The sequence below is a fragment of the Megachile rotundata genome, chromosome 12 (genome assembly GCF_050947335.1).
Source record: "Megachile rotundata isolate GNS110a chromosome 12, iyMegRotu1, whole genome shotgun sequence".
Lineage (NCBI taxonomy): Eukaryota > Metazoa > Arthropoda > Insecta > Hymenoptera > Megachilidae > Megachile > Megachile rotundata.
The window spans coordinates 7,782,267-7,809,439 of NC_134994.1; the positions used below are offsets into that span (position 1 = coordinate 7,782,267).

General features: G+C 34.9%; 2 protein-coding genes across 8 annotated transcripts; both read left to right on the top strand.

Annotated features, from left to right (window-relative positions):
* The first annotated feature begins 93 nt into the window (after positions 1-93).
* On the top strand, positions 94-15,197 carry geko. Of its 3 annotated transcripts, none has more exons than XM_012279783.2 (4): positions 94-573; positions 2,472-2,797; positions 5,391-5,523; positions 14,601-15,197. In XM_012279783.2, the coding sequence occupies exons 2-4, from the start codon at positions 2,602-2,604 to the stop codon at positions 14,770-14,772; spliced, it is 501 nt and encodes a 166-aa protein (XP_012135173.1). In that variant the 5' UTR covers positions 94-573; positions 2,472-2,601; the 3' UTR covers positions 14,773-15,197. The 3 variants fall into 3 exon arrangements, with proteins under 3 accessions (XP_012135173.1, XP_012135172.1, XP_003700862.1); XM_012279782.2 differs by having other exon boundaries at positions 95-573; positions 2,487-2,797; XM_003700814.3 differs by having other exon boundaries at positions 95-573; positions 2,490-2,797.
* Positions 15,198-19,051: 3,854 nt separating this feature from the next.
* LOC100879065 (uncharacterized) lies at positions 19,052-27,075 on the top strand. Of its 5 annotated transcripts, XM_076537792.1 has the most exons (5): positions 19,052-19,280; positions 19,358-19,680; positions 20,727-20,922; positions 22,559-22,760; positions 26,698-27,075. In XM_076537792.1, exons 2-5 carry the CDS (start codon positions 19,483-19,485, stop codon positions 26,837-26,839), a joined length of 738 nt encoding a protein of 245 aa, XP_076393907.1. In that variant the 5' UTR covers positions 19,052-19,280; positions 19,358-19,482; the 3' UTR covers positions 26,840-27,075. The 5 variants fall into 5 exon arrangements, with proteins under 5 accessions (XP_076393907.1, XP_076393909.1, XP_076393908.1 ...); XM_076537794.1 differs by lacking the exon at positions 19,052-19,280 and having other exon boundaries at positions 19,573-19,863; XM_076537793.1 differs by lacking the exon at positions 19,052-19,280 and having other exon boundaries at positions 19,573-19,859.
* Positions 27,076-27,173: the final 98 nt, after the last annotated feature.

A 27,173-nucleotide genomic window follows, 5' to 3' on the forward strand; every position in this document is an offset into this window, starting at 1 on the left:
TCGAGCGGCCGGTGAACAAACAAGGCACACCACAAGATCGAGCGATCGAATCGCAGCGAGTTGCGGGCGACTGTCCAACTTTCACTGACAACTCGTTAGCTTCGCCGCCGTGGTTTCGAATCATTCACAGTCATTCCGCGACGTCGGTAGACCGCGGCAGCGTTGTTCAATTCCTCCGTCTGCCGCAATATTTCGATCGATCGAATCCAATTTTTTTAAAAGAATCATAACGAAACCCTACAAAAAAAGTGTCCGATAAACTCCCACCCGATCGTGCAACAGTTCCTGTAATTTTTTACTCTTCCGTTGTGCCGGTGTCAGTGATCAAATTTTAAAAAGTGAAATAAAATAGAAGGTGCGTGAATCAGAAATAGTGGAAGAGGCTTGTGTTTTCTATGTTTTATAAAGAATATATTCAAAAATTGATCAGAGTTTTTCGGAACGTGGGGTAACAGAAGCGGATTGAAGAAAGTAGAAGTGAACAGAGAGCGAAAGTTCCGCTGTAACGTCTCTTCTGGTTGAAAGTCAACGCACTTTGCCAGCTACATCGTGTATCGTCGATGCTTCTCACTAGTATGTATTGTCTTAACGCATTTGCTCCTTGAAAATTGGGACGTTACACGATGACTGTTACGTAACCTTTAGTGTCTTTGTGAAATCCTTTGACTAGGATCGAGGCTGGGAGTTATGGCAATTAACGGTGCCTTTGGTTCCTCGTAAATTGATGGATTTATCGATTGCGATAGACATTCAAGTCATAGTCACATTTGGATGAGTAGAGATTTAATTAACTTTGCAGCAGTTGAAATACAATGTATTTCTTATAGATTACGTCTTGTAGATTACATTTAATTTTATGTAGAATTTAATTTCTTTTCTTGTAGAAAAAATTAGAATTTATATTTCTTTGTTATTAGTCAGCTTCAAAAGACTGTTAAAATTTTGTTTAATTATATTTTTTAATATTTTAAATGCACAATGTGTGGTATAAAATTATTTGTACATGTTTCTGAGAGTACCACACACCCAAAGAATTGCTGCAACAGTTTCTCACGCCCTTCCTAAACCTTCTGAAGTTATTACGACCCCGGCAAACTACAAAGCTGCATGATTTACTTCAGCAGCACTATTCTTTACCTTCTAAAGTTCAACAGACTCTCACCAGACTAACTTGGACCGGCATTGCGATATTCACCAAACAACTGACGTTCTTGGACAATACTTATTATAGTAGTATTTAGTATTATTTATTATAGTTTACAGAGAAATCTGCGATTGGACCAAAAAATATTGTGTATACAAATTTCAGTATTAACACGTTCGCTACCAGATTTAGAGGTTCATGTTACAAGCATGTAATTCGAACCTCTTTTGTTATAGAATAATATTGTTACTTGATACGTGTCATGAAAATACACTTGAAGGAGTATTTTTGCAACAAACCACTTTTGGTAAGATGGCGGCTTTTAGAGATATGAAAAAAAATGTTGGAACATAATGAATTATACACAATTCATATATTCTGGCAATATAATATAAAACACAAATTATTAAAATATTATAATATAAAATATGTACATGTTTCACTCACTGACAAAATGAAGAAACTTTTGAGACAACTTTATAGTAAAAATTAACAAGGTTTATATTTAATATATTTGTAAAGATATTAATTTTAAAAAATAGCACCAAGCAGCCACATGATAAACTAACATTGTAATTCTTGATCAATAAAAATGGGATTTATGGAGCCAGTACAAACTTCAAGCAAAAATTAAATGCATCTATTAGTTAACAAATTACTACAGAGTCAGACTAACTCCATAATATAAATCCACTTGTGTTATTTAAAAAAGATAACAAAACACATCTCGCGATAGAAATTCATTAAACAGAAAAAGAATTTTGAAGAATCTGAAACAGCAGAATTAAATTTGGGTTCCAACATATTACTTATCAATATATTACATAAAAAAACGTATTACGTATCAATATAATGTATACAAAAATATATTTAGTTATCGCTATAATGCATAAACAACGTATTACTTATCAACACAACGCATAAGAAACATATTACCTATCAGTATAATTTCAGTTATACATAAAAAACATATAACTTGTCAGGATAATACATAAAAAACTTATAACATGACAGTGTAACATATAAAAAATTTATAACATGTCAGTGTAATAAACAAAAAACATATAACTTGTCAATATAATAAAAAGCATTGTCAGTACAAAAAACACATTACTTATTAATACAATGCAAAAAATATTACTCATCAACATATAAAAAGAAAATACATCACTGATGTTTATGTTCTGAAGATCTTTTCAAAAAACATTAGCGATCATCTTCCAAATCCGGTTATCAGGTCACTGTTAGCGAACGTGTTAATGGATTAAGTCGAAATCATTTGACGTTATTTGACCATGACACGGCACTTCCGTTGACCTTGGCTCAGCCACGCATCGTGTAGTAGGTATAGCAGTGTGGTCGAGGACGAAAGTTGAAAAGGATCAGTTGTCCCTAAATCGGCCAGGAGGTCGCAGTGAATCGAGGATCATCGATCACAATCAAGTTCCAAGGACACCATGGTCATGGACACGAGCACCGTTCGCCTAGTGATATTCCTAGGGATGTTCCTGATATTCGCCGGTGACTACAGCTACCTGGTCAGCACGATTTTCGGCAAGACCGGGGAACAAAACGTCACGCAGATCAAGGGTCCTGCAGCTCCACACTCTGACGAGAGGATATCCTTGAAGAAGAACGACGAGAAAGAGAACGGTAAGAAAAACAACTCGGATTATATCGATCACGGAATATTACGAAACGATTACATGATGGCTTTGATTAACTGTGATTTACCGATCGATCGTTAACGATTCCATCATTTACTACTGTCGTAAAATCGCCTTTTTACTGTCGTTTACGTGAAGAATTAAGAATGTGACGCACGAATTCCGTGTGTGTCAAACAATTATGTTTGACGGAAATCGCAGAAACGTATGCAACCGAAACTGGCACAGATTTCAAAACAAGTATTACTTAATCCGTTGAATAAACGACGACGCTATATTTATTCGACGAATGGTCGTATGTAGATGAGCTTTGCGAATATATTTGCATCTGCGATAAAATTATATTTAAGTTTCATGTAAACTATTGTTAAGTTTAACTAAATTATCAAGATTAAAGTAATTAACAAGATTTATGTAACTGTTTCATTATAATATCGGAGGTGTACGATCAGTTTAAGAAAATCAGCTAATGGGTTTGCAAAACTTCCTCATTTCAGAGTGCTTTTACATTGCAAATAAACGTATAATTGTATTATAATTAACTCGAGGAAATCGTGTTTACTAGTATATTACTCTTAACGTCCGATGTACTTAAATGGAACTTTAGACTACTCCACCTAAACGATGTTTGTTTCCTCCATGACGCAGTAGTATTACGGCCTCCATGATCGGAAGTAAACGTAAAGGTTACGAGTAAAGAACCGTGTTGACATAATAGAATAACGAATGTAAAGCAAGAGGTATCAACCCACGAGTTGGCTTGCGATGCAAAGTAAAAGCTCCCCACCGTGAAGATTTTCAGTTACATTTTGGCATTTGGTTACATAATGACAATAACAAGTTCATCATGAAATTCACACTATCTCTCTTGAGACATTTGTTGACTGTCATTATTTCTGGCCTCATTGTGTGACCACTCAAGCTAATATATCCATCTAATCATATATCCGAGCCTATATATCGTCTAAAATACGTGCGAGTCCATTTTTCTATTCTGACCAATCACAGCCGTAGCTCTACTAAACACCTGGGTTCATGCGCCAACTCGTGAATTGACATCAGTACCCGTTTTGCAAAGGCAAATTTATGCAGCGCTCGTAAACACTGCCATTATGCAATTACCGAACTGCCGATTGCCGCAATCTTGACCATCAAATATTTGACACCTACCAATAGCCCAAGGCCCACTGAATCAACGTGTTTCGCTCCAATTATATGATAATAATGATCCTAGTACAACATAACCTAGATCGATTAGATCTCAGAAAATATTTAGTAAATGAGTTTCAAAAATGTGGATCGACCTAATCTTTTAGATGCCACGTATTTTACATGTGCACGCTGATTGTTGCTGTAGTCGTATTTTCAGATTAGCAACCAGGTTTCACCGGACGGACATAAATTTAATATTGCATAGTCTTAGCTGCGATTATCTTATCTCTTGCGAAATACGTTTTTTCATATTTTAGAGATTGAGACTCATTCGGAAGTAGATCAAGTGTTCTGGGAGATTTGTGCGGCAATGTTGCATTGAAGATTCTTGGAGATATGTGTTCAAATGTTCTTATTTAGAGGCGGAGAAAGTTGCTAATTTGAAAGTTTGAAGATTTATGGATTTCGAAACTTTCTGGTTGGGGAAATAGTAATTTTGGAATGTTGCAAATTTTTGGAATTTGATGATTTGGAAATTTATGTGGGGAGGATGAAATTTGAGTGTAGGGATTTGAAGAGTTAGGAATTTGAAGATGTGGAAAACTGAGAACGTGGAAATTTGGGATATAGAAATTGGGGAATGTAGATGGTTGAAAATTTAGAAATTTGGGATATGGAAATTTGGCGATATGGAAGTTTGAAAATTTAGAAATTTAGGGACGTGGAAATTTGGGGATGTGGAAGTTTGGAAATTTAGAAATTTGGGATATGGAAATTTGAAGATGTGGAAATTTGGAAATTTAGAAATTTGGGATATAGAAATTGGGGGATGTAGTAGTTTGGACCTGTAGAAATTTGGGGTATGGAAATTTGGGGACATTGAAATTTGGGAATGCAGAAGTTTCAAGACGTACAACTTTGTGGATATAGAAACTCGAAGATGTAGAACTTCGGGTACATAGAAACTTGAAACCACAGATATATATAGATACAAAACCTTGAAATTTCACAAACCTCAAAACAAAAACTTAAAACCTTAAAAATCCGAAAAACCACTCATTCAAAAATCCAAAAATTTCATAAATTCCATAACTTTGATCTCCAAAAATATCTCCCTGAGTCTCTAACTATATCCACAACATCACCACGCAAATCCACAATAATCTAAAACTATAGCAATTAATTAGCAACAAAGTTCAGAATCCCATTATCAACGAATACAAAATAAGGCAGAAGAAATTCACACACGGTCGGCTGAAGATGAATCGTGTAATTAAGTAAATCAGATTGTTTCGGGCTATAATTTTCTTTGCGCAATTAAAATAAACGATCCCATCGACAGCCTATTAAAGCCTTAATTAAATTAATGTTACAATGTAACTTCGTGTCACGCAACATAAAATCGAAGATTCACGATTACTTTTCAGGTATCTCAAGACGTGCTAGGATGATGACCACGATAAAGACTGCTTGCTTGCCGAAGCTGATTTGCGAACTGACCTCGTCCGTTCATCAGGATCAGCTTAGTGAGATGGAACGGTCCTTGTTGAACTTGATCAGGTAAATAAGTTGCACTTTTGTGGTTGCATATTTCTAGTATGAGTGAATAGAACTGGGGTATTTAGATGGATTATTGATATGTTGATTGGAATAGAGGAATCTTTCATATGGTAGATTTTTTGTAATTTTGTAGGTAGTAGATTTAGGGATAATTTTTGTAGTGGTGCATTGAAAATTAGGATATGGAAATTTGGAGATGTGGAAATTTGCAAATTTAGAAATTTGTTATATGGGAATTTGGGCATACTGGAAATTTGGGGATGTGGAAGTTTGGGGATATCGAATATGGAAATTTAGAAATTTGGGGATGAGGAAGATTGCGATATGGAAATTTGGAAATTTAGAAATTTGGGGACATTGAAATTTGGAAATCTAGAAATTTGGGGATGTGGAAGATTGGGATATGGAAATTTGGGGATGTGGAATTTGGAAATTTAGAAATTTGAGGGCATTCAAATATGGAGATGTGGAAGTTTGGGATATGGAAATTTGGGGACGTGGAAATTTGGAAATTTAGAAATTTGGGGACATTGAAATTTGAAAATTTAGAAATTTGGGGATGTGGAAGATTGGGATATGGAAATTTGAGGATGTGGAATTTGGAAATTTAGAACTTTGGGGGCATTCAAATATGGAGATGTGGAAGTTTGGGATATGGAAATTTGGGGACGTGGAAATTTGGAAATTTAGAAATTTGGGATATGGAAATTTAGAGATGTGGAATTTGGAAATTTAGAAATTTGAGGATGTGGAAATTTGGGATATGGAAATTTGGGAACATGAAAGCTTGAAAAGCTTGAAAAGCTTTATAAAAGCTTGAAAATTTAGAAATTCGCGATATAGAAATTAAAAGATATAGAAAGCCCAACAAAGTGTGTGAATATCTGTATTGTACTATCAAACATATTCCTCCATTTCAAAATTACTATCTCTAGATCCCTGCACTTCTGTATTCCCATACTTGTTCAAAGCTAAAATTTGAAACTAAATCTATCACATAACACAAATGCACCCATCCACATTAAACTTAATACAAAATAATATAAAATCTATTCGTCCAAAGTTTATAGTCGACCAAAGATCCTTAGGAAGATTAGTTTCAGCAAAAACTGCAATTACCAAGTTTTATTCGGTGAAAGAGACGAAATAGACCGTGGCGAGGAAATAGCAATTACACCATAGAAACGTTTACGAGCGTAACCATCAATGCCTTCTGAAGTCGAGGATGATTTAGTGATTTTGTAGCTTAACGTAGAAATTTTACGGCTACTCGCATCCACTTTCATTGCTCGACTTCTAGACCGCCACTTTCACTTTCCACTTTCGTTTGTCATTCCTAGACGAACCAGCCGCACGTAATCGCTCATGAGTTGCTTTTCGAAAGGTCATCGTGATGATGTAGGAAATAGTTGTGTAATAGTCGTTGGACTGATGGGAGCTATTCCTTAATCGAATTTTTGTTGGGATATCTTGATGCGTTGTGGAGAAATAACCTCAAATGCGCGGAGCAAATATATAATATTTACTCTGCATTTTAATTTTGTTTTTGGTTCATGGAGTAATGTATGAGTGCTGAGGTTGCTTGTTTTTATTAGTTGGCTGCATATTGATATAATGAATGACATATTAAAGCGGAATGTTTCCAAGGTCTCAAGATTTTGAAGTTATATACTTCGTTCAAATTGTTCAGACTTTTTCAAACTATTAGACTCTCAGATTCTCAAACTCTTAAACTCTCAAACTCTCAGACCTTCAAACTCCCAAACTTTTGAAGCCACGAAGTTTCAGAGTTCTATAGTTTCCTAATCCCAAACTTCAAGTATTCAAATCTCCCATAGTCTTAAACTCACAGAATTCCAAATTTCAGATATTCCAAACTCTTAAATCCCAAACTTCAAATATTCCAAGCTCGCAAAATAACAAACTTTAAATATACCAAACTCGCAAAATCCCAAGTTTCAGATATTCCAAGCACGTAAACCCCAAGCTTCCCATATTCCAAACTCGCAAAATCGCAAAACTCTACATATTGAAATTCCCAAGCCGCCGAAATCCCAAATCCGGGTCCCAAAAACGGAGTGTAAAATTCAATAAATATTTCAAACACCGTACTCGATACGAGAAAAGAGCAGCGTCCATCAATCCATCCAGCCCTCCCATCGATCGAGAATTAAACGGTAGCTCGTCGGATTACCTTTCAATCTCCAGATTACAGCCGTGGAACGCTGGCCGGAAGCTGTTCGATCCTCGCTTCCGGCCAGAGCTAGGCATCGATCGTAGCGCGATTCCGCGCGGAATAACAAGCGCCTGACCCGGACAAACAAACGTCCCATCCCGTATAACGTCCGTTCGATATCTCCCTAAACAGATCCGGATGCCGGGCGTCGATATCGAGCGAGCAGACTTTCGGCGTCGCGCGTCGAATCGCGCCTCATCGAAAATTGGATGGCGCTAAGCGGCGCGTGTTTCGCAATTTTCCCGTCGATCACCGCGCGAAACGTCGATTGCACGCGTTACGCGTTCACGCGTCGCAGAAACGAAGCGTCGCGACGCCCGGCCTGAATTGAATGGCGCGATCGCGGTATCTCGCAATTTTCGTTTACGATCAAAAGGCGAAACGAAACGTTGCCTCGCCGTTGCATTATTTGGATAATACCCGGCTATGAGCGCGCGCATCTCCCCGGCCATTTTGTTCGTTGATTAAAAGCGAAGTTATGTTCGACCGGCCAAATATTGACTTGGTTCGATGCCACGCTCGAATCGGTCTGTTTGCCGCACGCTGAAATCTCTGCTACGCGTATCTGTGCCTCATTCGCATTTTTTCACGCCTCGTTCTCTTTCGTTGCGAGTTAATTGAATCGAAATCGTTTCGCGCCATTTTGCTTAATGGACGCTACTGGAAATGATATTTTTTTATCGAAGTTCGGATACAATTTTTTTTAAGTCTCTTTATGTATTCTGTAAGACTATATGTCATTTTTTAGTGTATTATGTATTATATTTATTTTTTTAATGTAGGTTTTGTAACACATAAAATGATATATTCGTTTGTAGGTTATGTGTTACATACCTGTTTTTGTATCACATATTAAGTCTAATGTATGAGGTATAATTTTTATTATATTTTTATTAGTTGTATTACATTAATTCTTTTAATGTAGATCATGTATCACTTCCTTATATGTTTCATATCATGTCCGTTCTTATATCATTATGTCTAATATATGACGTATTATTTCAAGTTGTAATGTATTGTGCATCATGTTATTCTTCTATAACATAAATTATTTGCATGTTACATATATATGTATACATATTTTTTTTTATATTTACTCATACGAGTAGTCTTTTGCAATTATGTAGATATTTAGTTCAAACACAGTATATCCCTATAAACCAATTTAAAGAAGTTAAACTTAATTGATAAAAAAATACTACTTCAATAAAAAACAATGTTAAACATATCCTAAGCTAATTACATCCACATGAGAAACTCTGAGAAAAATTGTGTACAGAAAATTCCCGTCCGCCATCTTATGTACTTGCACCCATCACATAATGCGAAGTCAACCAAACTCCGTCACATAACAGTTTGTATTTTAAACAATTTCCAGTTGCAAATGTCTCTTTGCCCAGACGCGCGAAAACTTTCGAAATTCCTTTACATATTTCAATAAGGAAGAAAGTGCAGTCCCGACCGGTTAAGGCTACCGGAAATTTCGAGTTTATCCAATATTTTCGGCGAATAAAGAATGACTTGTACGAGCGAAAGGTCGAAGTACAGCGTGAAAGTTTTTCGGTTCTTACGTAAGCAGCCACTCCGAAACCGGAACATGCGCCGCCATAACAATCCGCCACTTTCCTTTTCACGAGTTACACAATCTTCCGACTTTCTACGGCGCCCGAAGCTTGAACTTCACGTTTTTATATTCTTGAATTCACTTGTAGACCTTCAGATTTGACTGTAGAAGGTCGTCGAAGTCAACTATTATTTAAATATAATTGATATCTAATTTTAGATTCTGAAATTTTCATGATTAAAATTATGATCTTATTTTAGAAAATTCTCTACTATGAGTGATTTAGAGTTGACTATAGAAGATCGTCAAAGTCAACTATTATTTAGATACAATTCATATATAATTTTAGATTCTGCAATTTCCATGATTGAAATTGCAATTTTATTTCAAAAAAATTCTCCACAATGGATGATTCAGATTTGACTATAGAAGATCACCGAAGTCAACTAATATTTAGGTATAGTTCACATCTAATTCTAGATTCTGCAATTTCCATAATCGAAAATACGATCCTATTTCAGAAAATTCTCCACAATGGCTGATTCAAATTTACGATTAAATTTCCATTGATGCAGAAATTTAATATTGGGATTGAATTTCGGATACGAAGAGAATTTCTGCGAAAATCGCTTACTATTATAATGTACGCTGATATTTGTTTGATTTACAGAGATTGTGCTGCTATTGTTGATAGCCGTACAAAGATGCGGTAATTAATTATGATATAATCGTACGCATATGAGAATTTCCCCGACAAATTTTCTCTTCGGCTTCGGTTTTATGGTACATAAATGATTTAAAACGACAGATCTACTTTAACGATTAATACGCGGCTTCCTGGCCGCAGAGCTTCCGTTCATTTCGCGAAATTATACTCGACTCTACCTCTTTTCCGGTTGAAAAGGTGAATTTCGTTCTGACCGTGTGCCGTTTAATTGACAGCAATTAAACGACCTGTTCCTCGTCAATTTCTTTCTCTTTTGCGCAATTCATTAACGGATTAATTGGTCCATCAAAAACTCGCTGTTTCAGACCGCCGAGTGGAATTTAATAACACATAAACACTGTTATTAAAATTATTCTTCCATTAAAGATTTATATTACTCGGTAACAGATTTTTTAGGGAATTTTCTCAGTCATGTTATTTCATTTCATATTAGTCAAATTATTTGAAAAATTGTAGGATTGTGGAAGTGTATTTCTTTCAAATAGAAAAATGTGTGCAACGTAAGAAAATAATTTATTGCATTTTTAGTTGTTTTGGGGGAACAAATATTTTAAGGAATGCTATTAACAAATTTCACATAAAACATATGATGCATTGTAGAATTGTAGAAGAATATTTTTTTCAAATAGAAAAAATATGTGCAAGGTAAGAAAATAATTTAATTGCATTTTTAGTTGTTTTGGGTGGGCAAATATTTTAAGGAATGCTATTAACAAATTTCACATAAAACATCATATGATGCATTTACATAAATAATTTAGTCAGTGATGGAGGAATTAATAAACAACAAATGTTTAAATTTTTACATTTATAAATTATCATATTTAAAAATAGTTAAATTTATAAATGGTCAAATTTAGAAATTTGCAATTAGAAAATTAAAATTTAAGAATTTTAAAGTTAAAGTTACTGAATATCAAAATACTAGAATATTAAGAAATATGATATCGTTTCAGATTAACATATTATCTGTCTAAATAAAAACAGTCAGTAAAACATAACTAAAGGCAGATAAGAGTAAAGAGTCAGTTGAATAATTTTATGAAAGAGGCCTACCATTATATCCACAATATCCTTCATCTCGTATTAGCAAAATCAATTATCTACTACCAATCTACCAATCAGACGAAGAATCCACCGAACCCCAAAGATAAAACAAAGCTAAAATAGTCCGAGCCGAAAAAAGGGGGAAAGGAGGCAAACAACGAGCAATGATGTCACGATGGATCGTCACGGTTAATGTCCCGGAAGGATTCGAGCTTTATATTTACTTTTATGCGTGCGTAAACGCCGCTCCCGGCTTCGAGTAAGCCCGATTTTTATTAGATCGCGGATCGCTGTGGGTTAAACCGATCAAGATGGAAAAGCTAAGAAGCCGTTTTGCGTTTGCTCGTTATACCGCCTTGAAGAGCGAGAGCCCGAGGCGCATAGACGATCGTAAACGACCAAACAGGGAAGAGTTCCCTTTTGCGGCTGAAACGACGACGTCTTCCTCGGGAGCCATGCGTGACGAAACTGCTTCTTACGACGCGTCCTTCTTCCTGTTGCCTACCATCTTCCCGAAGGATCCTTTATTTCCGCTGCCGCGGTGCCTTCCTTTATAGAATCTGTGGCCACGGATATTGCTGATCGTCAATTTTTTCTATACTCTTCGCAACTTTGCCAGGTTCAATCATCTCTTCTATCTTCATATCGTACCGATATCTTCATGGCGTGCTGAGTTTTAACGATCCATATAATGTTCTTTCCAATTTTTATGTGCATATTATCTAATGCATAAACGTGTTTAAAATATTCTCACGTGATGGGTCAGATGAGTCAGAAATGTAGAGCAATATTTTTCATTTATTCATATGACATTTTCGTATTTTTGAATTTTTTTTTTAATGGATAACATGGTTTTGAAATAACGTTTTGGATAACATAGTAGTGAAAACAATTTTTGCCATTATTACCTTCTGTGATTTTGGCATTATGCAAACATAACCTCAACGAGGAGCGACAGCAAAATGGAGGAATCGCTGTAGATGAACTATAAAGAGCCTAGGTCTAAATTGTTTGATCTACTTCAGGTTCCATCTCGTTAAAACAAAAATTCTTTGCTAATCAAATAGCTAAGTGTTTGCTAGATTATCTGATATAAAATTGCTAGTAATATAATTGAATACTTTTAATGTATTTTATGCAATTATATGTATTTAATATATTTAACGTATTTACTATAAAATGAAGCTACTTGATGCCCTTGCAGTCACTTAATACATTTATTGTAAAATGAAGCTACTTGATGTTTTTACAGCAGTTTTATATATTTATCGTAAAATGAAGCAATTTAATTCCTTTGCAGGTATTTATATTTACTGGAAAATATGATCTAATATGTTTATCGTAAAACGAAAAATATTTAAGTCTACAGTCAAATAAGTGCAGAGTCAAATCAGTATGCAGTCAAATAAGTGCAGAGTCAAATCACTATGCAGTCAAATAAGTTCACATGTAGTCAAAGTATCAGGAAAGTAGAAAAGCAAAGAAAGTCGAAATAGCTGAAAGTGTGAAGGAGTAGTAACCGGAAGGAAGTTTCGATTTTTCCGTGGTTATTGCGGACGTGGAGATACATGTTGCAGTAGAGAAAGGCGAGCGTGTAATTTTCAGTGGGTTTTGTCGAGCGTAACCGGATTCCGTGTCTCGTGTTTACCGGCTGCCGTCGATATCGAAAGTAAAAGGCGACTTGCCTTGTGCCTGTTCTTATATGTCGTACTCCCGACCAGTTTATCATGGTCAAACGTTGGGAAAGTAGAGTTGATTTCGTGCCACCCATTGGCGTCGATTCTTTTCGTACGTTTCGAAACCACTTTATAGTCATTGCGAAAGGTGTTTAAAAAACTGACATTTATTTTGTATTATTATTCTTGCAATTTCTGTTTTACGTTTTCTTTAGATTTTTATCTATTTTTAAGTTCATGAATGTACAGCTATTTGTGAATTTTGTTATTTGCAGTTGTGTATGGAACTGCGATTTTGTACGAGATTAGATGGTTATGAAATAACCAATGTAAACTTGAAATTATTTATAAATTTATAAACTTGAAATTATTTATGGAATTTACGAACTTCAAATTATTTGTAAATTTATAAATTTGAAATTATTCATACATTTATAAACTTGCAACTATTTATAAATTTTTAAACTTGCAACTATTTATAAATTTATGGACTTGAAACTATTTAAAAATTTGTGAACTAAAGTAAATCTATGTACCAGTGTAACTGCACAAAATAAATCGTCAGTATTTACGAATTGTTGAAACAAAAATTTTCAGAAAAATTACAAATAAAAATTGTCAAAGTTATAAATTCTACAGAATATGTGACAATCAAAGTCTCCATCTGAAAATTATAAATCACTAACCAAATATTAAATATTGAATAACCACACAATATATAATATTGTCAATCAATAATAATTAATAACCTTGTAAGCAAATATATTTGTCCACGCACTTTTAAAGCCTCTGATTTCAATGCGAGTTTGATTACTACTACATAATTTGATTAACACGTGATACCGCGTAATTTGATTAATTGGCAGCTGAAATCAACGTTTCGGCTTGCAATTAATTAAATGATATAGCAGAACCATTTGTTTATCTCTTTCTACAAAATGCATTTCAAACATGATTAAAAACAAACACATATTTCATCCCGCGAAACGAGAGCTGTTTATTCGTTTAGCGATTATATTCGATCAATTCGCTTATTTTGTACTTTCTCATCGTATGAAATATAATATTTAATTGTCAAACAATTTTCTGCTAATGTATTTTGTCAATAGAAGTCAATTATTTAGCGATTTTTACATTAAGGTTAGAATAATGAGGTTAGGTTAGGTAAAGTTATTAGAATAATAAGGTTAGGTTAGGTAAGGTTATTAGAATAATAAGGTTAGGTTAGGTTATTAGAATAATAAGATTAGGTTAGGTTATTAGAATAATAAGGTTAGGTTAGGTAAGGTTATTAGAATAATAAGGTTAGGCTAGGTAAGGTTATTAGAATAATAAGCTTAGGTTAGGTAAGGTTATTAGAATAATAAGGTTAGGCTAGGTGGGGTTATTAGAATAATAAGATTAGGTTAGGTTATTAGAATAATAAGGTTAGGTTAGGTAAGGTTATTAGAATAATAAGGTTAGGTTAGGTAAGGTTATTAGAATAATAGGGTTAGGTTAGGTAAGGTTATTAGAATAATAGGGTTAGGCTAGGTAAGGTTATTAGAATAATAAGGTTGGATTAGGTAAGGTTATTAGAATAACAAGGTTAGGTTAGGTAAGATTATTAGAATAATAAGATTAGAATAATATTAGTTGTTGAGTCTAAAGTTAAAATAATATTAATTATTGATTGTTAGGTTTAAATAATATTAATTATTAATTCTAAGGTTAGAATAATATTAGTTATTGATTCTAAGGTAAAAATAATATTAATAATTGATTCTAAGGTTAAAATAATACTAATGTGGGTAAAGAGACTAATCGATATTGATAAAAATGTTTCAGGGACACAAGTTTGAACACAATGGCGGAAGTGCCCTCGAGGTACCACTTCGCAGCTCATATGGGTCAACTGATATCCGGTCTGGAAGGTCAGGGATGCCATAATTTCTATCCCACCTGCCCACTGCCCGGATCCAGCGTTCTGAACATGATGAAGAAGATTCGATTGCGCTGACAGGACGAAATCCTCGTCGACGACAGAAAAACACGACGACAAAGCCTGTGATATTGCAGACGATTCTTTCCTCTTCCAACTTCCACGTTCCAGGATTTTCATTTTATCGAATCTGCAAAATTTCTTCGTGGAAGCGTTCTTTGCGAGGAGACAAGATGGTCGTTTCCTGAGAAAGGGACCATTTCAAATACGTTTGAGATTTTTGTATCTGACCACAGCTATCTGGGTCAAGTTATCGATATAAGATTAATCAACGTTAAGGGAATCGAATAGTATTTAAGCTTCTGTTATTACGGGACACAAATTCACTATGATCATTTATTTATGAAACATCTTTTTAATCATTTTTGAAACTCGGTACCATGTATCCTTATTCCGGAGGTCTTCTGGAAATAAAACTCGAATAAATATTTGTATTTCAACAATCTGTCATTTGTTACCAAATCATTCAAAGCATGAAATCATCCTACTTATATGCTATAACAATATGCAACAATTGTGCAAAGTATTCTGCAGTCAATATTCCAAAAAATAAATTATAATTATAATTACTTGGTCAACAGAAGATGATACAAATTATTATGTATACAGTAGTCGTTATTTTTAGAATAAAGAATATCTAAAAAATAAAACTGACAATTCCTGAATATCCATTTTGAATGGAATAGTTTCAACCCAGAAAGAGTAATTTCTAAATAATAAATTGTTTGTAAAACAGCAAACAGACCTCGTTATCCCTCTGTATATTACACTTTTCTCGACGATTCTTTTTCTTCGACCATGTAGCATAATGGTTTCGAATAGAGGCCCGCTAATTCGCCGGCAATTACCGAGATATTTTCTGCGTCCTCGAGATTCGTTGTTAATAGCCGTTCCAGCGGCGACGCTCGAACTGATTTCAACAAGAACAGCCCTTATTTACCACCGGTGTATATAATATTTAGCGAGAGCGTTATAAAGGTGCACAAAGGAGACCAGACGCGGCCGAGCTAATGGCCCTTTCGCTCGAGCCAGCTTCTTGTAATTATTTCGCGCAGCCAGCAACGAAAAGGGACGTCTAATTTGTGCGATACCAATTTATCCTTTCCCCAAGTCGCTCGTTATCGTCGTTTAATCCATCGCGATCACGGTTTTCGTCAACGAAACCGGAAGCGACTTTACGCCTATGCGAGTCTCTCATGATTTACTCTTAATCTATTATATGCAAAATTTTTAGCAACTTTTATCTTCTCGTGGTAATTTTGCTTGTTTTATTTTCTGTACCTACAGTTTCATTTCATGCGAGTGAATTGTGGTATGCTTTTTTAATTTATGAACTAAAGAAATTTAATTTCATTACTCTTAATGGGAAATGTTAAATTATTACTTTTTTTAAATAGGGAATATTAATTTTATTCTTTAGTGGTGGATTTTAAATTATTTTGTTTTCCTAGGGGATATTAAATTAATTTTACTGGGGAATATTAAATTATATTTTTCAATAGAGATTATTAAATTAATTTTTTTAATAAGGAATATTAAATTAATTTTTTGTTTGATAGGGGATATTGAATTATTTTTTTTAATGGGAAATTAAAATAATTTTTTTAAATAGGAATATTAAATTAATTTTTATTTTGATAGGGAATATTGAATTACTTTTTTTATTGGGGAATTAAAATAGTTGTTTTAAGTAGGAAATATTAAATTAACTTTTATTTTGATAAGGAATATTAAATTATTTTCTTTATTGGGAAATTAAAATAATTTTGTTAAATAAAGAATATTAAATTAATTCTTTTCAATAGGAAACATTAAATTAATTTTTTTTAAATGGAAAATTAAAATAATTTTTCTAAATAGGAAACATTAAATTAATTTTTTTTAATTGAAAATTAAAATAATTTTTTTAAATAGGGAACATTAAATTAATTTTTCTTAATAAGAAACATTAAATTCATTGTTTAATAATACAGTGTACTAAATCAATTCATTTTGAGAAGCAATATTAAATTAATTCATTTTAAGAAGGAATATTAAATTACATTTTCAATACTGAACATCAAATTATTTGCATTTCCAATACAGAATATTGAAATGAAATTTTATTATTTAAAAATCTAGCACGTATGAAAACGTAATTTTCGTTGTCAGTTATACAGAAACAGAATCGTTTAAATGATTTTGCAAACATCGAGAGAGAAATGGAAAATCGAACTGCCACGCGCTGTAACAATTAAACGTCACCTACACTTTATTCGTATTTTATTCCACGCTCCGTTATGAAAGAATTTAATTTTGCGCGTCGGAACAATTGACTTTTTATTTTGCGAGTGATAGCAGGAATATTACACAGCAATATATTAAATTGCAATTATTTAAAACGATAGACAAAAATTTTTATTAAAATATTATTCAGCTCTATAATATTAAACAAGTTTAGTTTTCGCGTTATTTTGAATGAACTGAAAATTAAAATTTATATAATAGAAGTTGTGTTTGTTAATTTGTTTCTTCATTGTTAATGGAACTGAAATTTTAAATAAAGGAGATACATCGTTAAGTTAGGTTAGGTTTAAAAAGAAAAGAAAGAGTTTCTTTGTTGATGTATATAATACATTTGTTTATATATTGACAAATGAACATATGTAAATAAGTTTCTATGAAGATATATTTTAACAAATTTTTATGAAGACACATTATTAAATTTCTGTGAAGATACATCAATAAATTTTTTCCAAAATACAAAAATAAGTTTCAATGCAGACACGTCAATGAATTTCCATGAAGATACATAAATGAATTTCTGTCAAAATAAAAAAACAAGTTTTAATGAAGATGAAGTACCTCTAATGACTTAATTATTAACTTCCAAAAAATCCTCACAAAATTAAGAAATTTCTTATTGAATATACTTGAAGCAAAATACACACTATAACAATAAGTATCAAGAAGAGTTTTCAATTTGATATACACCCGAATGAAAATCCTGTAATAGCATCGCTGCAGGGGAACAGTTCATTTCCTCCTCCAAAAAAAGGATTTCTGAAGGCAAACGTTTTCGTGTGGAAAACAATCCGGACAATTTACAGGGGCAGAAAAGTTATTGTAATAATCTCCGGGCGCCAAGCACTAACGTTTGCTAGCTCGCAAGCTCCGTAACGATCTCAGGAGGAAATCGTGCCAAGATCAGAGGCGGATTTCAAGGAAGCGTGCGATATCCTCGCAAAAATGATCGCACCAGGTTCGTTTATCGGCGCCACTGCCAACTCCGCGATTCAAGCAATCGCAATTCCAGGCCCCGAAAACAGCGGATCCCCTGCTGTTTCGCTCGAAACAGCGTCGCGACGTTACGAGGCTCCTCGCGCGGATAATTGACGAGCGTCGAAAAACGCGACCGGTTATGGCACCGGAATTACGAAACTTCGATAGGCAATTGACCAACGCAGTTTCGAAAGTCGAGTGAAATTGCTTCGGAAAATTCTGAGTCTCGTTCGGGTCGCGAGATAATTTTCAGTGAAATTTGCTGGTTAATGATGTGGACACTTAGGAAGAAATATTTGATGTACATTAAATTGTTAAGGAATTCGGAACGAGTGAAAGCTGCGAATTTTTATTAACCCGTTTCTAAATATTCTAAATATTTGTAAAAGGTATTAGATCTGAGATATTCAAATTTGGTATATTGTTTTTAATTTGGTATATTGTTCTTCTTCGGTATGAGTTAAATTGGGAAATAGTTATGAAAGTCTTAAGTGGCTTAAAATGTGATTACTTCCTGGGGAAATCACCTCCAGATCGTTCACCTATGCAGCCCGGTAAAAGTGCAGTCGCGACACACATTTGGACGTGAACGGGTACACGTAGGAAAATCGTGGTCATTGAGCAATCATTCCAGTTGTTCAAACATAATCGATTCGTTCACCGTGTCGCACAAGAAATTATATTCTTACGAAGTCGCTGCTGCGTGATCGCACTTGGAGAGTAGTTCAGTAAAATATATGCAAATATCAACGAAAGTGATACTCAATCTCAAATTAATACTGTTCATAAAATCTTGACAAAAAGTATAAACAATATACAGTAGATAAATATGTAGACAATATACATATATACATGTATACATACATGTATTCATCACATATAATGTATTCATCATCTGATGATCAAAGAAGAATTAATAGTCGCCGACAGGATTTACAAAGTCTAGAAGATTCATTGCAAAAGTTCTTAAAATTCTGATCATGTCAATCCTTCCTCTTAGACAAGATTGATGATTCCCATCGGATTTCTATCTTCCAGAATTTCAAGATTGTCTTGATAGCAACCTCGACCTCGTTCGAATTCAAAGAGGATTGAAAGCGCTTCAAATTCTGCGAACGTCTTCAATTCTTCCAAATTTCAAAGAAAGTTCCACATCAATCTTCTACGAGTAATCTCAAAATCTCCGTTCAAAGGATCTTCTTCAAATTTGTAAAACTTCGAAAGCTCTTCAATTTTCTTCAAAGTCTACAGAACTTCACACTTCGGTAAAGATACGAGTTTCAAAGAAACTCCTCTTCAGACCTAAATTTTCACTGAAATTTTTCGACTTCGGTTTTTGTAGAATTGAGGACCGTAATTCTTAAAGGAGTGGAGTTCGAAGCGATTGAAATGTATACGACCTTGCGGAGGACGCAACCAGGAAAAGGGTTCGGAGGACGTCACGTACGGGTCCTGTTAGCGCACTAAATGTCGCAATCCGTTGCTCGCCGTTCGTTTGAACGTAAGACGGCGGGTAGGGGCGATCACTTTCTCTTGTCGCAAACCAGCACCAGGCATACGTACAGTGCCCCGAGGAACACTTCACAACGAGTTTTTACCAAAGGAACAAGCAGTCCACGCTTTCGTCCGGTGTTCTGGTGCACGGAAGCCACGCGTTGCGAACAGGTGACATCGTGATCGATTTTGCGAGGACGTTGCGTTCGGATTAAAATTCGGGGTTTGGACCCTGAGGAGGATTGGTTGGTGCATGCTTCCGGATATTTGTGGATAAGGGTTCGAGTGCATCTCTAGGTTCGTTGTGGAAGGACTGTGCATTTGGAGGAATTTTGTGTGGACATATTTAGGTTCGTGAGTTGAGAAACCTTGGTGCATTTGGAGAACTTAGGTGTGAATGTTGTTAGATTCATTATTTGTTGGGGGACCATCATATATTTTGAGAAGTTTGATGTGAATGTTGCTAGGCTTGTGAGTTGCTGAGGAACCGTGGTGTACTTGGAGAATTTAAATGTGAATGTTAGGTTCATAATTTGCTGAGGGACCATCATATATTTGGAGAAGTTTGATGTGAATATTGCTAGGTCTGTGAGTTCCTCAGGAACTGTGGTGCACGTGGAGAACTTAAGTGTGAATGTTGATAGGTTCATAATTTGTCGAGGGACCATCGTGTTTTTAGAGAAGTTTGATGTGAATGTTGCTAGGTGAATAAATTGTTGAATAAATTAAGGATGATGAAAGCTGTGAATGTCGACTAGTTCAAGTCAGTTTTCTACATATATACGTGTGTGATAGTCTCTGAAAATTCTTTTAAAAGTATTTGGTAGTCATTTAGAATTTGATGACTAATAGCAATATTTATATACGTCAAGTTATAAATAGTCATGAAAAGACTACATTGGTGCATATAGTTCTAAATATTTGTTAATGAGGATCTTTCAAGTACCTCTTCAAGTATCTTCTATTTGCTCACGCATCATAATTTGGTAGCACTTTGTGAAGATGTTAATGAATCTTTTCTTTGCAAACAAAAAGTTTACTCAAAACAGAAGTATGAAATGTACATCAGATTTTTTTATAAAATTGCCAAAGTCATTGAAGTATTAAATTGTTTAAAGATTCACGTACAGAAATGTATAAACTTATAAAATAAGCTTTGATAGATTTTATAGACTAGTCGATGTGTCAATAGTAATAGATCAATTTCTTTTATATAGTATTCCACAATGCGAATGACAAGCGCATTTTTTTTACTGGGATGCTACTTCTTGGTTTTGGCACTTGTCAGCGGAGCACCGAGACCAGATGAACCAGCTTTCGAGCTTCCGGTACAGCTGGTCGGCTTTCCGGTGATCATAGCTGCTGTTAGGATTACCAATTTTGTGAAGAAACTCGCGTACTCGCTCAACCCAGGTAAATCTACCAAATGAACTTCTTTTATTTCTGTCATAAAAATTACTTCCATGAAATTTACAAATCCTACCAAAACCTTAAAACTTGAAACCAAAATTAAAATAAATAAATTTTGGTATCTAGAAAAAAATTGTGAACTTAAAATGGTACCTAACAAAAATTTTTCAAATTAAAATAGTACCCAACAAAAATCTTCAAAATTGAAAAAAGTATCCAATAAAATTAAAGTATAAAATCCATAAAACTGGAAAAATGTACTTAACAAAAAAATTTGTTAAATTCATTAGAACTAAAAAGAAGTAATGTTGATGTAATTGACTTCCTTAATAAAATAATCAAAAGAAGAAGTAATTTCCTTAATAAAATAATTTGAGGCAGAACCGTGATATTTTAATGAGAAGATAATGATACGATGCGTAGTAAAAAATGCAGAGTTAACGAGAGAGTTAAAACAGAGTTGCGTTTTAGATCCAGTGATCGCATGAGCAAGTTCAATGCTTCTTGATTATTCTAATCAACGGGAAGTTGCATCCGATCGCCGAAGCGTAGAGAATCTAAACTTCTTTACACAGGTAATCCATGCTTTTCGCGCGTGGATCGAATCGACGAGGAGCGAAAGCGAAAGTGTTCCACTTGTTGCAACTTCGTCGAAAGCACGGAATCTCGTGTAACGCCGTCGTAATTGAGGACATTGACGTTGAAAACGCGAGGTTCAATTTCCCCAAACAAAAAACAACATTTATTACGATCATTTAGTAATTATGGTTAAACGATTTGCATACATTAATAAAACTTTCTATCCAATTACCTGAAGGAAATTATAAAAGGTCGTAATTCCTGCTTTAGGTAAATTATACTTCTACATAAAATTTATAGACGGTTGTTTTCCTTCTGGTTAATTTACTCGAATGGCCGGCAAAATAATAGCTATGAAAGGTAATAAAGTTTGACGAACAATTATGGTGACAGTTTAATAGAACGAACTGTATCGTGCGCGTCAATTTTCATTAAAGTGAACTTCGAAGAAGCGTTGATTGCCCGTTGCGGACCGTCATTTGGTGACTTCGCTGAAACGAATCACTAAAACGCGTCTGGATTGATGACAGCCATATGTCAAGGATTTCTGCTGAAACCTGAATAATGCATTAACGGAACTGACAGTGATGTGTCGTGGAAGTTTTAAATAATTCGAACAATGACATCTATCGCTTTTGACGGGACGTTAAATAAAAAAGTCGATAAAATTAAACTAAATTTTGACAGGTTGTCACATTGCTATTATTTGAGTTTCTCTAAAAGTCCATTAGCAATAAAATTGATGTTTACTTAAGAGATGCTTTATTTAATTTAGACATCAAATACTTCTAATCAGAAAAATATTACAGAGATAAAATACAAGTAGCGAAATTTTGTGAAACTTGTAGATAAAAATAGAAGAAAAACTTATAGATAAATAGAAGATAATAAAGAAAGTGTGGTAATAATTAATTCTACATATGTGTAAATACTAGTGCTAAGATGATAAAGAACATTATCCACATAGACAAATCCATTAAGACCCAAGGTCAAAATTTTTAAATAACAAGATTTCTCAAGGATGAATCAAAAAGTTTTGACATTTACCACGTATTTTCAGAGACTTATGCCAACAGAGTGAAACGGACCCTGCCCCTAGTGCACGACGAAGAGATCCTAGACGTTGGTGAAGTCGAAAAGAAACTAATATCCGAGCTAGGAAACAATGTCTGCGTCTACGAAAGAATTTGCGCCAAATATGCGACCAAAACTCTGAAAAAACGAAGTCGCGAACGTGTTCTGGATTGGGATGTCGTCTTCAGGTACAATCTATATTTTACTCGATAATTATACTGATATGCCATAATCACTATTTATCACCAGTATCACCTGCCACAAATATTTAATACTTCGGGTTTATTACAGTTATTAAGAGATAATTGCGGATGTTCACGCAGTTATGTTGCAGACGCGAGTCTAAATAAAAATATTTAAAAGTAGTTATTAGAGTAAACATGTGTAGATCTCGTAAATCAGATTATTTTGATCTGGATCATAATTATATAAACATCCGCAATTTCGTGACATCTTCTGTAATCGTTACCTACTTCTTGCAGTAAAAAGCAACTATCAGTGCAATTAATTGAAATGCATGTAGGCTGTCTCTGATAATTAGCATAAGCTGCAGATCTAAATGGACTTAGATTCACTCAATATTCTTCCAATAATAAAAACTACACGATCTGCGATAAATTATTCAACTGCAAGTATAAACGACTTTATACCAAAATATAATTTCTCCATTTTAAAGTAGAACAAGAAATAAATAATAATAAGTAATAATGAATAATAATAAATAATACCAAATAATAATGAATAATAATAAATAATACTAAGTAATGAATAATAATAGTAAATAATAATGAATAATAACGAAAATCGCAGCTGTATCTTTTTCACAATAGACTATGACTATACATTCTCGCGTTCCGACGCCATTTTGTGGTTACGCAAGATCTTCACGTTTTCCTGAAAGCTCACATCTTTTCCCCCCATCTTCAATTTGAATAACATTTATCATTCAAAACAATAATGTAACAAAGTGTATCGCTGATTTCTTGCACGGATGTCCTTCGAAGATCGATTATGAGGTCGCATCAGTAAAACAAGAGCCGTGCCTCGATGACGACCGCGTTCCCGATACAATTGCATCTAATGCAACCACGACCCTGAAGTTCACGGTCCAGGTTTTTCACCTTCGCTTCACTCGATCCAGTTGTGAAACGACATGGATATGGAAACTTAATAACACTGTCGTGGAAAAGTACTAACCCGTTTGCGCGGCCAATCGTAAACTAATGAAACGTGTTTCCTGTCATTTAGTTTCCTTTTTGTCCCCTTCGTTCCTTAATTGCGGGTCGACCCTTTTATCAAAGTTGTGTAACGTTGCAGGTTAATTAAACTACTTAATATATGTGAATTATTTTATACGGATATTCGGTAGCTGTCCAATTAAATTATATGGTGCTGGTAATTTGTAGCGCGAGATATAATTTGATGTCTTAATAAATGCACAGAAAGATTTGATACGGATATTAGGTTAATGTATTTTAGATAAAATTAGTATAAAATCTTTTTTTTATGCTCAACACGTTATATTTGAGTTTCATTTAATGTATTATACACTCGTTTAAAGTAGGTAAAGTTGTTCATTTACAAATTGTAATTATTAAATGGTGATAATAAGGGAATATAAATAGAATGTAGTAACGCAACAGGTTAAATTGTAGGTTTTATAAGTTTTATGGTAAATAGCTTTTTCGTGATGTTTAATGTGTAGCAATCCTAGTAAAATGTTGCAAGGTATTACGTTGCATGGGTGTTCTAGGACTTCGTTCGTATTCGCAGAGTGTTTATGCTAATCAGATTTGTGTTGCGTCGTCTGTGATGAAAGGCACTTTCGAGGTTCTATGAATCACGTAATGAGAGAAATGTCTGCGACTTCGACATTGATTGGAACTTGTGAAATTTTCATAAAAATTTAAATTTATGAAATCTTCAAATATTTAGCCTCTGGGTCCTCAAGGTCTCAGACTCTCAAATTTTTATATTTCGGGATGAACAGATTCTCAGATTTCTAAATTTTTCAAATTCTCAAATTTTTTAATTTCCAAATTCCCACATTCCCCAATTCCTGCATTCCTCAATTTCCACATTCTACAATTTCCATATTTCTCCATTCCCACATTCCCCAATTCCCACATTTCCCCATTCCGACATTCTCCAATTCCCACATTCCCCAATTCCCTCATTCTCCAATTCCCACATTCCCCAATTCCCACATTCCCTAAATTCCAAATTCTCCAATTCCCACATTCCCCAATTCCCTCATTCTCCAATTCCCACATTCCCCAATTCCCACATTCTCCAATTCCCACATTCCCCAATTCCCTCATTCTCCAATTTCCACATTCCCCAAATTCCACATTTACCAATTCCGACATTCTCCAATTCCCACATTCCCCAATTCCCACATTCCCCAAATTCCAAATTCTCCAATTCGCTCATTCCTCAATTCCCTCATTCCCCAATTCCCTCATTCCCCAATTCCCACATTCCCCAAATTCCACATTCACCAATTCCCACATTCCCCAATTCCCACATCCCCCAATTTCCCACTTTCCTAAATTCCTAAATTCTCAAATACCAAATTCCCAAACTTCAAAACCCCAAAATCCTTCACTCCACGAATTCCAAATAAACGTCAACTTTCCCATCGCCAGAGGTGTCCCTATACCTCCAACACAGACTATTCCAGGAATTCCCCGATAATTCGTGCAGGACGATCGACCTCGATAAATTCCTGGAAGAAGGTACGAGCCGAACGGTACGGTCCTCTTCTAATGGTCCGGCACTTTCCTCCAATAGAGGAGCTAATAGAAATCCGTGCTACCGGTTCTTTCTCGGCCGCCTAGCCACGAGCTCGCACTAAATTCGGTTGCAAGTAACGCCAGCACCAGATAGCCCTTAATGGCCGCTCCACGGGCGACCTAATGCATCCTGATAACTCTGCCCCGTCCCTTTGCCCCGCTCCTTCTCGGTTTTACGAGCGTCGCGAGCTATCTGCGAGCTGTATTCTGGGGGTTCGAGGGCTTATCTGCGATTCCTCGACGTTGCTTGCTTCGAGATGGCCAGCACGTGTCGTCGACGACAAAACTCGTCGGTTAATCGGTTCTGTCACCTGTGCGGACAACTTGCTGAAGAGCAGGGACGACCAATCGAAGATTGCTTGTGGCAACTTCAGCTTTCGAGAGAATTAATGGACCGTGGATGAAGGACCGACCACCGGTCCTCGCCAGGACCTCCTGTGGCTGAAGAATTGAAATTTCTGAGGTTTTAGATGTTGCTACCAGATTATCTCTTGTAACAGGAATTTATTCGTGGCCACTTTGTATGTACATTTTTTGGAGGATATTATAAATTCATTTTTATGGTGATATTATAAGTCAATTTTTGCGATGATATTACAATTATGAGTTCATTTTTGAGCTAATGTTATAAGTACATTTTTATGATTGCGATGTAAATATCCACTTAAAGCTGATAATAAGGTTGTTTCATTTAGGGACTGTTCATAAACATGGTTGTATAATTAAATTTCTAGAACATTTATTGTGAGTGTGATATATGAAAGCATATTGCAAGGATGGGATATGGAAAGCATTAAAGAAGTTGGTTAATAATATTTCTAAAAAATATTAAATATGAAACATGACCTAAATTATTTTTTACAAGTTGACCATCAGGGTGGTCCATTACAACCCTCATTACAAATTTAGACGAATTCATCATTTACAAAGAAAGTAGACTGAAGGACCTTTTGAAGTGTCTCAAATTTTAGAATTAGATTGGTAACTGTCCTACATCAATATCTGATCAATATCTATTGAGTAATCGATACCTGATTGATCAGTACCTGCTTGAGTGATCGATGGTTAAAGAAGTATCGTCTCCTTTGAGAACGAATATAAAAATATGTCCCCATCTAAAAGTTCATTAAATTAAACTAAAATATGAAGGTACCAAAACCAAACACCAAACACCCATCTTTTGCAAATCAAATTTCTATAAAATACTTTAAAGAGACAATGCGTCTTTGTACCCAGCACACAATAATTTATATCCCCAGTACAAGAGCTCGTTAAATTTTCATATTGGAGCCGAACACGAGGCTAACGTCTCCGATTCGTCGTTTCACAGGGAGTACAAGTCGTCGCCAAACCCGATGAAGGAGAATTATTTATTGAGCGTGTTCCTGGGCGACATCATAGGCAGCCCGCGGCTCTGTCATCAGTTGGCGAAGAGAGGAAGAGGTTGCGACCAAGATACGCTCTCGGATTAACTGTAAACCATCGTTTATGCGGTGCAAAACCGAACTGCTGTACAGACTGTAAATACTAAGATGATATAAACTTCTTGTTTTCTACTGGGTCGTTAATCCCCTGGACAAGGCTGCAGCTGCGTTTGAACAAGAACTCTGTTCCTCGAACTGCGTTCATACACTACCAGCCAAAAGTCGCGGACTAATTGTCGATTAATGTACAGAAAGAAATATTAGTATTGTTTTTATGAAAATTATGGGAAGTTTTTTTTATTTTTCACCTGGTATGAAGGCGATGGGTTTGGGGTGATTTTGGTGAAGTGGGAGGGTTAGATCTACATGTGCTATGTTATGT